Source organism: Miniopterus natalensis, chromosome 2 (genome assembly GCF_054644295.1).
Source record: "Miniopterus natalensis isolate mMinNat1 chromosome 2, mMinNat1.hap1, whole genome shotgun sequence".
Lineage (NCBI taxonomy): Eukaryota > Metazoa > Chordata > Mammalia > Chiroptera > Miniopteridae > Miniopterus > Miniopterus natalensis.
This window is the reverse complement of record NC_142082.1, coordinates 86,282,010-86,295,763: the sequence shown is the minus strand read 5'-3', so window position 1 is coordinate 86,295,763 and position 13,754 is coordinate 86,282,010. Positions and strand designations below refer to the sequence as shown.

At 33.3% G+C, this 13,754-nt stretch overlaps 1 protein-coding gene across 4 annotated transcripts in view; it reads right to left on the bottom strand.

The window, feature by feature from the left end:
- NBEA (neurobeachin) overlaps window positions 1-13,754 on the bottom strand; it is an 816,964-nt gene that overhangs the window by 504,874 nt on the left and 298,336 nt on the right. For 3 of the 4 annotated variants that reach the window (XM_016197269.2, XM_016197275.2, XM_087814371.1), the window contains 2 exons: window positions 9,369-9,523; window positions 6,742-6,868 (listed from right to left, as the gene is read on the bottom strand). In XM_016197269.2, the coding sequence (XP_016052755.2) occupies window positions 6,742-6,868; window positions 9,369-9,523 (282 nt within the window). The remainder of the gene's footprint in view (window positions 1-6,741; window positions 6,869-9,368; window positions 9,524-13,754) is intronic. The other variant, XM_087814370.1, reaches the window with a different exon arrangement.

The following is a 13,754-nucleotide window of genomic DNA, read 5'->3' as shown; positions in this document are numbered from 1 at the left end:
AAGGTAGATAAATGTTGAATCACTAATATTGCACACCTGAGATATATATAATATTATATACCAACTATACTTAAATAAATAAAAAATGTCACCCCCACAATTCTCTTCCTATCTAAAAATATCTTTTGAAAATTAAGGTAAAATAAGAACTTTTTTCAAACAAACAAAAACTGAAAGAATTCATATGGCTGACTTCTATTATAACAACTTTTAAAGGAAGGTCTTCAAGTATAAGAACTATGATACCTGACATAAACTTATATTTATACGAACAAAATAACAGTGTTAGAAATGATAAATAAAAGTAAATATAAAATTAATTTTAATTGCTATATTAATAATGGACTACTGAGACTAAAAATAGTAGTGTACAGTTTCTTAATAAGACATGTAAACATAAAATGTATGACAACATTAACACAAAGGATGAGAAAGAGTATTTAAGAGTAAACCACTATAAGGATCTTATGCAACATATGGGACATTAAAATGCTATTAAAGATTATCTATGATCATTTAAAGACATAGTGTAAACCCTAGGATAACCTCTGAAAATGCGTGGAAGATAAATAAACAAAAAGCCTATATTAGGGAAAAACTGAATAAAAATTACTCCACTACAATAGAAGAAGTCACAGTAAGAGAAAAGAGAAAGTAAGACAGATAGAAAACAACAGTTTTTAGAAAACAAGTAGCAACTTGATAGATATTAATCTAACCATATTAGTAATTCCATTAAATGTTAATTATGTTAAAACATTTATTAAATATAAATTGTCAAATTGATTTCAAAAATAAAAAAGCACGGTCAATTGATATGTTAAGAAAATTCTGCTTTAAAACTAAAAATATAGATAAGTTTAAAGAAAAGAATGGACAGAGAAATATCATTAAAATCCTAATATAAATAAAGCCAGAAATTCCAAGGTGGTGGCAGCTTAAGTGGAAACCACACCGCCACTCTCCCAGGAACAAACTGGAATTACAACTAACATATAGAAAAACCATTCCGAATACTCAACTGAAAACTAGCTGGAAAGCACCCTCATAACCAAGGACCTAAAGTGGAGACCACATAGAGACTGGTAAGAAATGTGGAGGCACAAGAGGGTTGGTCAGGATCCCACTGGCAGCAGCTGAAGTTCCAGAGGAATCTTTCGGCTGTGAGGGGTTCCCAATGAGAATTCTGGGGCTTAAACCCCAAGCTGAGCTTCCCAATCCAGAGCACCAGAACTGAGAAAGGTGCCTACATAACATCTGGTTGTGAAAAGGAGCAGGGTTTCTGTCTGCCAGGGATAGATGGCTGAAAATGCAGGCACTCTCGTATGCAGCCACTCACCCTGGAATCTGGCAGAGGGACTGGCAGTGTGGACTGGAGCTGTGTAAGGAAAATATAAGGATGCTGGCTCTAGGGACAGAGCTCAGAGGGCAGTAATTTGGATTTCTGTGCTGAGTCATTCCTCCATACTGCAGAGGACATACTTCTCAGGCAGATCTTTACCATCCAGGCAGCTTTTACCTGGGGAGGGTGCCGAGCAATTGCCTCACCTTTTGGAAAACCTCTCATCCCACACTGTGGAGTTTAAGCCTTGCTGTGGTCTACAGCCTGAGGCTCGTTAAGAAACTGAGAATAATAGTCTGCAGGCAAAAGGGGACCTCTGGGTGCTTTGAGTCTTTGCCTGATCTGCTTCTGGACCTGGGGCTTAAAAAGTAGAATTGGTGCTCATCTTGGTCCTATCCAAATGCACCTAGCCACAGCAGAGGGAGCCACATGCTGTGGATTGCTGATAGCTGCAAAAAGGGTCCCCAAGGCCAGCCACAAATGGTGTCTGTCAATGGACTGCACCAGAGACCCTCCAAAAAGACTGGGAGTCCTAGAAGATCTACCAGATACATAGAAATAAACCCAAACAGGCAGCCAAAATGGGGAAACAAAAACCCAAACGAAAGGACAAGAGAATTCTCTAAACGAAGAGATAAATGAAATGGAGATAAGCAACCTACCAGATATAGACCTCAGAATAATGATTGTAAGGATGCTCAACAGCATGAAAAACAATTGGGAAACTATGAAGGAAATTAAGAATGACACAGCTGAAATAAAGCATACATTAGAAAGGATAAACAGCAGATTACAGGAAGTTGAGGATCAGATCATGAAAATAGTAGACAGGACAGAGAAAAGCACTCAATCAGAGATAAAAAAAAAAATTAAAAAACAGGAGTACAGTTTAAGGGAGCTGTGGGACAACATGAAATGAAACAATGTTCACATCATAGGGATAACAGAAGGGGAAGAAAGTGAGCAAGGAATAGAAAACCTGTTTGAAGAAATATTGGCAGATAACTTCCCTAACCTGGTAAAAAAAAAAAAAGTCACACAAGTTGAGGAGGCACAGAGAGTCCAAAGCAAGAAGAATCCAAAGAGGCCCATTCCCAGACAATCATAATTAAAATGCCAAAAATTCAAGTCAAAGAGAGAATCTTAAAGGCAGTAAGAAAAAAGCAAACTGTTGCCTACAAGCGAGCTCCCATAAGGCTGTCAGCTGATTTCTCATCAGAAACTCTACAGGCCAGAAGGGAATGGCATGAAGTGTTCAAGATAATGAAAAGCAAGGATCTAAAACCGAGACTACTCTATCCAGCAAGTCTATCATCAAAATAGATGGTGAAATAAGAGCTTCCCAGACAAAAAAAGTCTAAAGGAGCTTATCACCACCAATCAGCATTACAAAAAATGTTAAAGGGACTGCTGTAATAAGAAGTAATATGCTTGGTGGGGCTCCCTTGTGAAGCCGTCCACAGAGGGGCTTTTTTTTTTCTGGGAGTTTTTTGATTGTTACTTCGATTTCATCAGTTGTTGTTGGTCTATTCAGGTTTTCTGACTCTTCCTGATTGATTTTTACATGATCTCACTCATGTGGAATATAATGAACAAAATAATCTGATGAACAAAATAGATCCAGAGACATACAAGCATGGAACAGACTGAAAAATATCATAGGGGAGGTTGGGGTGGGGGAGTTGGTGGAGGGAAATTAATCAAAGAACCTTTATGCACATATGCATGGAGATAGACAATAGTTTGGTGGAGGCCTAGGGGGAAGGAGCAGATGTAGTGGGGAGGGAATCATTGGGGAAAATAAAGGGGCTACAACTGTAATACTCTGAATAATAAAGATAAAATTTTTAAAAAGAAAGCCAGAGTAAGGAACTGAAAACATTTAAATGGATGTGATATTAGAACTTATGTCATACTTGACTAATTTTTTTATAAGTTGAAAATACAAGATAATTAAATTTGTCCATGATATAATTACAGGATAAAAAGAATGGATATGAAACAATCCTGTTCAAAGAGTGATTAAATAAAACTAAGCCATTCAATGCTGATAATCAATCTAATTTAGAACAAAAGAATAAACTAGCTATATAAAAACAATTTGGATTCCCACTTTTCATAGTCTGACCCCCCTACTTAGAACAACTAGGAGAGCTGGAGTAAAACCAAAATAAAACACAATCACCTCTTTGAGGGCAATGGAGAGTAAAGACAGGGACCCTTTATTTGACCATGATCCTAAATAAGAAGAAACCCCAAAGATGTGATTTTGGCATTTGGGCCATTTTTCTCAATATGGGCATGTTTCTGAAAGAAGCGGTTCAATGTCTTAGCATTTGAACAAAAATTTTAACACACTTATGGGAAAAAAGGGTTCAGGGGCCACCAAACGGGAGGAAGCACTTACAAAAACCTTATGATTCAAGGTGCAACTTTGTAGACTTACACCCTAGAGTAGTGGTGAACCAGAAAATTACTAGCCTTATCACCTTGACTTTATTATGTCATGTAGGATTGCTAATGCTTACTGAAAGTAAAAATAATTGCTTTTAAACAATATAAACAATGATCTCAAAAAAGTTAATTTGAACTAAATACAGAAAAAGATACACATACAAAATATTAAAATTCTCAGAGTAAGTCAAATAAGAAATATGTAAGACTTCAACGTAGAACAGTAAAAACTGTTACTGAAATAAAATTTAAGAAAAACTAAAGAAATTGAAGTGATCTATGACGTTCACAATTTGGAGGTCACAATCTTGAAAGAGATTTATATATACAGTATAAATCCAGCTACAATAATCTAAAAATTCTATTCCTTGCCAAAACCACAGCAAGTTGTTTTTAATTTGTATTTTGTCAAATTAATCCTAAAATCTAAACAGAAACTCAAAGAATCAAGAATAGCTTAGACTTTCTTGAGAAAAAGGACAAGGTTGGAAAGACCTTACTCAGCAAGATACTGATCTTAATTGAACACTAAAAGTAATTATGACACTATGGCACAAGGATAGACAGACAGACAAATGGGGTAGAACTGATTGCCAAACAAGAATCTAGTATATAGGGACATTTGATTTATAACAAAAGTGGCAGGGCATGGGGGGAAGAAGAGTTTTTCAAATAAATAGTGCTGGGTCATCTTGATATCCATATTACTCCCATCCTCATTAAACTCAAAAAACTTAATTCCAGATGAAAGACACATCTAAATATAAAAAGCAAAGAACAAGTAGCCAGAAGATAAGGTAGGAAAAATGTAGGCAAATATATCACCTACAATGGAAAAAGCACTAACAAACAAATCTAGATAAACTGTTGCATTAAAATTTACAATTTCCATTGATCAAAACAGATCATATAGGTAATGATATGAAAAGCCACAGAATAGAAGATATATATATTATATACATACACACACACGTATATATAAATGCATAACACACATATATATAAATGCATATGGTTGTGTGTGTGTATATATATATAAACATAATCGTCAAAGGACTCAATTTAAAAATGCATAAAGAACCTTTACAAATTAATAGGAAGACGACAAGCAACTCAGTTTTGTGTGTTTGTTTTTTTTTTAAATCAGCAAAGGATTTCAACAGGCAAATAACAAAGGAAGAAAACCAAAGGACCAATAAATATATAAGAGGGTGCTCAATTTCATTAATTATCAAGAAAATGCAAACTAAAAATACAATGGGACACCACCATACTTCTACCAAAATGGTTAAAATATAAGATTGATAATACTAAGTACTGTTAAAGATATGAAGAAATATGAACTCTCATATGCTTCTGCTGAGTAAACTTACATAACCACTTTAGATATCCAACTGGCATTATTTAGTACAATTGAACTTGTACAAACACTATGAATCATAAATTCTACTCCATGTTATTTACCCAAAAGATATACATACAAATGTGCAGCACACCTAAGAGTAATGTACAAGCAGCATTGATATGTAAAATGTAGCATTATTTGTAACAGCCCGAAACTAGAAAATTCCAATGACTATCATCAGTGAGATAGATTAATATACACCCACAAAGGAATAAAAAATGGAATAAAAATAAACTATTACTACATACAACAAGGATGAATCTCATAAACATAATGTTGAATGAAAGAAGCCATAGATAAAAGAATACATACTGTACAATCCCATTTATATAAAATTTAAAAAAGACAAAACTAACCTAGTATTAAAAGTCAGGATGGTGAAACTGAAGAGGGGCAAGAATAGTGTCAAGAAAAGGAGCACAGCCCGGCCGGGCGTGGCTCAGCGGTTGAGCATCGACCTGGGATCCAGGCGATCAGGGTTCGATTCCCGGTCAGGGCACATGCCCGGCTTGCGGGCTCGATCAATGACTCTCTCATCACTGATGTTTCTATCTCTCTCTCCCTCTCCTTTCCTCTTTTCGAAATCAATAAAGATATATTAAAAAAAAAAGAAGAAGAAGAAAAGGAGCACAGTGTGGGGGCTTCTGGAGTACTAGTAACATTCTACTTCTTGACTTAGGTGATGGTAATATGAGTGCGTTCATTCATTCATTGAGCTTATACACTTTGCATTTGCGTGACACTTGAATTAAAAATGTGAATACATACACATGTGTGTGTGTGCGCATGAGCAATTTAACTCCGGGCCAGTCTCTTCTAGGAATGCTCTTTGATATGTTACTAAAAAACATTAAAAAAAAATATTTTTACTGACTTTTAGAGAGAGGAAGGAAGAGGGGAAAGAAGAAATAGCTGTGGAGTTGAGAGCCAGACATCAATTGGCTGCCTCCTGCACACACCCCCTACTGGGGACTGAGCACACAACCTAGGCATGCGCCCTAACCTGGAACAGAACAGGCAACCTTTCAGTGCGCAGGATTGATACCCAACTAACAGCCATACTAGCCAGGACTAAAAAACATTTTTATCTATTAATCACAATAAAAAAGTGTTTGGTTATTCAAGCTCCAATTATATATGTTAGCTATAATTTGAAAATTTATTTTGAAAGTCTATATCTAAACTTTTCATCATCACCTCAAAGATGTCTACTTTTTATCATGTTACCATTTGTGCAGGTTTTTATTTTATTGGATATTGAAACATGCTATATGACAATGGATTATAAATTCAGCAGAGTCAATGTCTGAAAATTATTCAAGATCTCTGGACACTGAAATATAACAGATTTTGTATAATGAATAACAAGCTAAAAGTATTAAAACAGTGCATTTATGAAATATAGTCACAAAATATGTAATTAACCATTCTCAAAAATTCTTAACTATACCATTGTGTTTATTGTGTACTGTTTCAATATGTTTGAAAGGGCAGGAAAGGAGTAAAATGAGTAAAAAACAAAACAAATTGTAATGTATACCTCATATTTTCAGCCGAGTCTTCTGGCATTGGAGCAACAGTTTGTACAGCTGGAAGGTTTTTGCTGGTAGCACCATTCACAAAACTAGAAGAGGAGGAAGTGGAGGAGGACCCTGAATCCACTGCACCTGTTTCCAAAATAATAATTTTAGCTTTAAATATACATTTATTTAATAAAATAATTTTCATTACATCATTGCTATCTCATTTTGAAGAACTACTCATCTGAATTCCAAAACAGAATTTAACAATTAAAATCACTGGCTATTAGTACACTAATTACTATTTATATTTATAATTAAATTCTAGTTGATTTACTTATATTAATCTAACAAAACTACATATTACAAACGGGGTACAAATAAAAGACATCAATAAATGAAAATAATTTTAGATAAAATGCTGATAAAAACCATGCAAATTTAGATGTAGAAAATTTATCTGTTTTATGGCTGTGCTGTAATATTTTCAGTTTCCATCATCTAAAATATAATTTACAATAGATTGAGCATAAATTTGTGGCACTGGAGAATGAAATGCTTTATTCTGATAGAATGATTGCTTAAGAAGGGATATAATGAGTATAATTATACCTGATTTTAAAATGAGTTCTCCTCAACGATATGAAGATGCCATTTTAGAACAGATTTTTCTACAATACACTAGGTAAGTTAAGTATATGAAATAGCTGTGGAGTTGAGAGATATCTAGTGTTCCTAAATATCTTATCTTACATTAATTCCTATAAAATGGGATTGCTTACTGGAATTTCCACTCTTAACACTTACACAGCATCTATGTGCCAAAATATAGGGTGTCGCAAAAAACATACACACACTTTAACAGCTGATAACTCACTTAATTTTCACTCCTTTTCAGGTTTAACTGATTTGAAATAATGGGTGAAGCCGGACTAAGCTTTGAAAAAAGAAAATTTATCCTAAAGTGCCGCTAGACTTCTTTTTCTATGGGATACATGAAAGATAAATTTTACGGTACAAAACCAGTAACAGTTGATGAATTAAGGGTGCACAAGTACCCAAAGAAATGATTCCTGATGTTTGTGATTCCATTGCTTCATGTTATCAGGAGTGCCTGGACCAGAATGGTCATCAGTTTGAAAATAAGCATTGACAAAAAAATTATTCATTTCTGTAGATTGTTTAAAATTTTTTAAATGAACTGTATGTTAATAAACACTGACTTTATAATAATTCAAAGTGAGTATACTTTTTTGGGACGCCCTGTATAAAATGGACAATGGGTCCCATTTAGATGCTGACCAACAAAACCTCTAAGGAGGCGGTTTATTACTTATATTTTATTTTTCATTGTAATATTATATACTTTATACTATCAGTAGAGCTCTTGCTACCATCATTTCTTATATCTCTTATTAGTTCATAAAATAAAAATTAGAAAATAACTTGTTTCATATAAAAATAAAAAAGGTGATTTAATTTTCCATTTATGTATATTTTAAAAATAAGGACTTAATAAATACCAAATGCAGTTTTTTTCTACTACATTGGCATATGTTAAAAACCTAAACACTTTTTATGGTATATATTTTGGTAAAAGAAACATTTTTATTCCTATTTCTAGAAAGCAAAATGAATATAAAGAGTAAGATTATAAATGGAATACAAAAATTTTATATAAAGTCTTCAGAAAAGCCAAATATAAATATTTATTTATAATATAGGTAAATCAGAGGTGTTATGTTCTTTAAAACAATGCCATTAATGATATCTAATTGCTCATATAAATATCAGAGTACAGTCTATTTACTACAACCCCATAAATGTGTTGTTTATGGTATGTCACTCTGGTGGTATGATAAACAAGACAGATACAAAAGGCACAAAGAAGAGCTATGAAATTAATAAAAATGGGAAGAATCTAAGTAATGGTAATAGATGTAAAAGTTCAAGGCTATACAGTTTGGAGAAGAGAAGGCTACTATAATCAGGGAAGAAAAGTCAGGGATCATTCTGCAGTGTATAAATACCTAAAATGGAATGACAAAGATTTGGGTAAGCATTTATTTAGCTATTAAGCAACAGGAACATTTCTGAAAATTTACAAAAAAATAATAAGAAATTGTAGTGATTTGGAACTATCTGTCCCTAGAATCATTAGAAAAATGATTGGACAATGAATTGGATACAAATGTAATCTAGGTGTCTGTGTGTGTGTGTATGTGTGTGTGTGTGCGTGTGTGTGTGTGTGTATGTGTATATTCATAGTCACACATGGTTCTTAGTCACCATGTGTTTTTAATCAAGTTGAAGATCTTACATATCTAGGTCCTCAGGGGAGCTCTGCCTTCCCTTAGAGGATTTAGAAAAGTATATAGATTAGGATTCAACCAGTAAATGACACTAAAGCTAGTTTCTGTCACTAACATAGTTAGTACAACTTCTTATTCTTAATAAAATTTACACACACCCTACAACTACAGACAGATTCTGAAAGGCAGTAACATAAAGTAGAACCATCTTAAAGATTAAGAGAACCTTAAATTATCAGGGTATTTTATTTTTAAGATCAAATAAGCACAAAAATGAAGATACAAAAAACAGAAAGAAAAAGATGAGGTATCACAAAAATATGTAAGGACAATACCTGTTGTATTAATCATACTTTTTGGTGTAGCTCCAGTAGCTGCAAATATATTAGAAGTGCTGCCTGTTGGCAGCCCACTTCCAGCTGCAGTGGCTCCCACAGTGGTTACAGCTAAACTGCCTGGAGGTGGCTTCTTCACAGGCACCACGACACTCCTGCAAAGAAAGAAATGATAGGAAATAATAAACAACACAAGACGAATTCTAATCCTACCATGGGAGATACATCTAGACAACATATTATTTTCTTTACTTTTTCCTGTTTTGAAAACTCCTGAGTACAACTTCATTGCTGAAAACAATATTGATATTAAGGATGTTAAGGATATTAAGGATATTAAGGATGGATATTAAGTGTGTTGACTACTATAATTCACATGGAAAATAGTTATGTAGAATTTGGAGTTTGCAAACATGTCTCAAGATGGCATGTAGGTTATAATCACAAATTTTGGAAAATGTATGCTTAAGTCAGAATATTCTGCATATGCACACAGACTTTTTTTGCAAAATTATACATAAAATGTCCATCTTACCTACAATATAGTCTCCATGTGTCAAATAGTCATAAAAACTTCGAAATCCAAATTCTAAATCTTCTTTATAGTAAAGCAAAAAATTAAACCAAGAAATCTGATATTAAATAAGTTCATATTTTATTTTTATGAAAAAAAATTAATTTTTTTTTCCAATTTGCATTCACTTTATAATGTCTCAAATTAAATTTGTTTTCATAGAAGGAATGTTAATATAATGAAAAAGAACTAAGATTATACATTATACATTTGGTGAAAATCTATTTAGCTTTTAAGCCTTGACTTTTTGAAGATAGGAGGTGAGTCTTTTCTCCCATATTTCTTTAGCATATTTAAGTGAATTTCACACAAAAAGTCTGAATAGGACATTGTGTTAACCTTAAATTATAAATGAATGGTAATATTAGTCAACTTAAAAGATAAAGAAACTATTTTTCCAACATAATAAATATCTTTGTTTCTTTGCAGGAAGCTTCATTCTTAAACTTTACAGCACTGTGACTTCATTTAACGCATACTTTCAAGCACTCATTGAACTTATTTATCTAGAATAGTGATTTTCAATCTTTTTCATCTGATGGCACATATAAACTAATTACTAAAATTCCTAGCACACCAAAAAACATTATATTTTTTGCTGATGTGAAAAAAAAAAGGTATAATTTTGCTTCATTCAAACCAGGCAGCTATTGTTGTGTTGGCTGTTCTCTTTATTTTATCTGACAATATAAGAGAAAAGAGGTCCGTTCCCCTGACTAAATAGTCAGGTATTGAAAGATTTAAAAATTCTTGTAGCACACGAGTGTGCCAAAGCACACCATTTGAAAATCAATGATCTAGAAAGCACATATACGAGATGTTTTAAACTTAAGTGTAATGCTTGAAAACTGGTGACTGAGAGTAGAAAATATCCAATCTAAATGAGGTCTTTAAATGTATCTATATTTTACAAATTACCCATTAAAAAGCTCTACCTAAAGGCATCTATATCAATGGCTCATGATCAAATAAGTATGACTTAAACTTCCTTAATGCCAACATTTTTTCAAATAAATACTTTTGTTAATGTTGTCAATGACTTCTTCAATGTCAGAGCTCTAAATTTGTAAGAATTACTCTTTTTAAAAAATATTTCCAGCTAATGAAATTATTATTATTAAACATTATTAACTATCATTGTTTTTTGGTAAACAAAGGTTATTATAACCTTAAATAATTTTACTTGTGCCAAAAATTTTTCATCATTACTTATGGGTACTTTGTTCTTTTCTCTTTACAGATACATTCAAATTCATTAGACTCAGCCCTAAACTCTCAACTATTTTATTAAACTACCTAAATCACAAATTATGTTTCCACTGGCCATTGCTTATCTAGTAACTTCATTTATACCACTGAGAGGCAGTGTAACATGGAAAGAACATAGGATGTGGAGTTAGAATATTAAGTCATGGGAACTAAATCACTCTCAAGCTTTGTGATCTTAAATTTGTTTAGCACTGTAAAAATGGCAAGATGAATGCCACTTATGTCACATATAAGGGGAGAGATTAAAGAGGACTATTTAAAAGTACTTTGTCAATTATGAGTTATCTTATAAATGTTAGCAATTGTAACCACTGTCTAAAATGAAATAATTCTCTGTCTATAAGACACATGGTATCAAGTTATCATGATCTACATAAAGATCAATTTAAAAAAGAACAAACTTGCTCAGCCAGGGTTGCTCAGTGTCTAAGTGTCAACCCATGAACCAAGAGTTCACCAGATCGATTCCTTGTCAGGGCACATGCCTGGGTTGCAGGCTCAATCCCCAGTGAGGGGTGTGCAGGAAGCAACTGATCAACGTTTCTCTCTCATCTGTTTCTATCTTTCTATCCCTTTCCCTTCCCATCTCTCTAAAAAAATCAATAAAAACATATTAAAAGAAAAAGAGGACAAACTATAATTTTGGGCGTATCTTCTCTAAACTTCTAATGTTGAGATGCACTATTACACTGGCTATCTAGAAAGAAAACAAAGTTACCAAGTCTTGACTTGAAAATAAGTCATTAGTGAAACTATAATATTTTTTTCTATGTCCCTCATTAATATGCTTATGGATAAAATAAAGCAACACAGGTTGATTAACAGTGTGTGAGACAAATTTACAGATGGTAGAAAGACTATTATCAAAAATTTCTGATTAACAGATCATCACTAACTTTGGGCAAAAACTCTCTGTAAGGCTAGTACAAACATAACCTCAACAACCTGTAATGATGGCTTGTAAATCAATGCAAACATTAGATGCCTGTCTACTAAAAAACTGAAAGCAGCTTATTTAATAACAATTGATGTGAAAGTCTCCAGACACTTCATTGACAGCAAACTCAGCTGTGTCTGATAGCATGACATGGTACTTAAATATAGTAGCACAGTGGCTAAAAGTCCAAGTATTAATGACAGGCAAACCTGAGTGAGAATCCTACCTCCACCAATTACTAAGACATGTGGGCATGTCTTACATTGGGCAAGTAAATCTGTCTAAGCTCCATTCTCCTCACCTTTAAAATGAGACATATAACAGTTTGAACCTCATAAGACTGTCATAAAGATAAAAGGGTATAATGCATATAAAGTGCTTAGCACTTTACCTAGAATATTTTAAGTAGTCAATACATTTTAACTATTATTAGTATTTTTATGATTCCCAAAAGTGCTGATGCAATCTGTGTCTAGATCAGTACCCAGATTGAAAGAAGCAATAAATCTGATACACTCTGTGATTGTCAGGCCTCATAAACAAAATCCTATGTGCAGTTTTGGGCACCATATTTCAAGAATAATGCCAAACAGTATCATGCCCACATGACAGTAAATCTAGAAATTAAGTCATGTGAGAAAAGGCTGAGAGACTAAAATATTGTAGAAAAAAGTGAAAAAAATTCTACCAATTAAAAATTTGATAAGGAAACAAGGTATATGATAAAGAAACAAGGCAAAACTTCCATGTATTTCCAAGTATCAAATTAAGATGAACAAGAGGATGAAATCTCTAGTAACTCATGAACTCCATTTTTCAACCACTAATGTGTTCAAAAGGCTTAGATGATCATGTCACAAGGGATGTGCTAAGATGGGTGGGAAGCTAGATTTGACTGTTTTCTCAGATTCTTTCTCCATCTACAACTTTATGCATTTATAAGAACTACTATTTCCCCTGTGATTATTATGGCCACATTGTTTATCTGGAATCAGAGGACTGTACATTCCTGTTTTTAATATCATTTCTTCACCAGCACTATCCATTCCATAACACCTGAAATCATTCTATGTCCATTTCAAATAATTTGAAAGTTTATACTTATCAGTATGTATTGATAACAAAGTCATGATCTTTTGAATAATTATATATTTTCTTTCTTTGTTATTGTTGACAGTATTACAGATGTTTCCCATTTTCTCCTTTTTTGACCCCCTCACTCAACCCCCACCCCAGCTCAGGCCTTCCCCACACTATTGCCTGTGCCCATGGGTTATTCAGATATGCATATGTTTTTTGGTTAATCTCTTCATGCCTTCCACATTCCCCAGTATCTGTTATTCTGTTCAATGTATCCATACCTCTGGTACTTTTTGTTCATCAGTTTATTTTGTTCATTAGATTCCACATTTAAATAAGATCAAGTGATATTTTTCTTTCTTTAACTGGTTTATTTTGCTTAGTATAATAGTCTCCAGGTCCATCCATACTTTTTCAAAGGGTGAAAGCTCCTTCTTTTTTATAGCTGTATAGTATTCAATTGTGTAAATATACCAGTTTTTTAATCCATTCTTCTACTGATGGGCACTTGGGCGAATTCCAGATC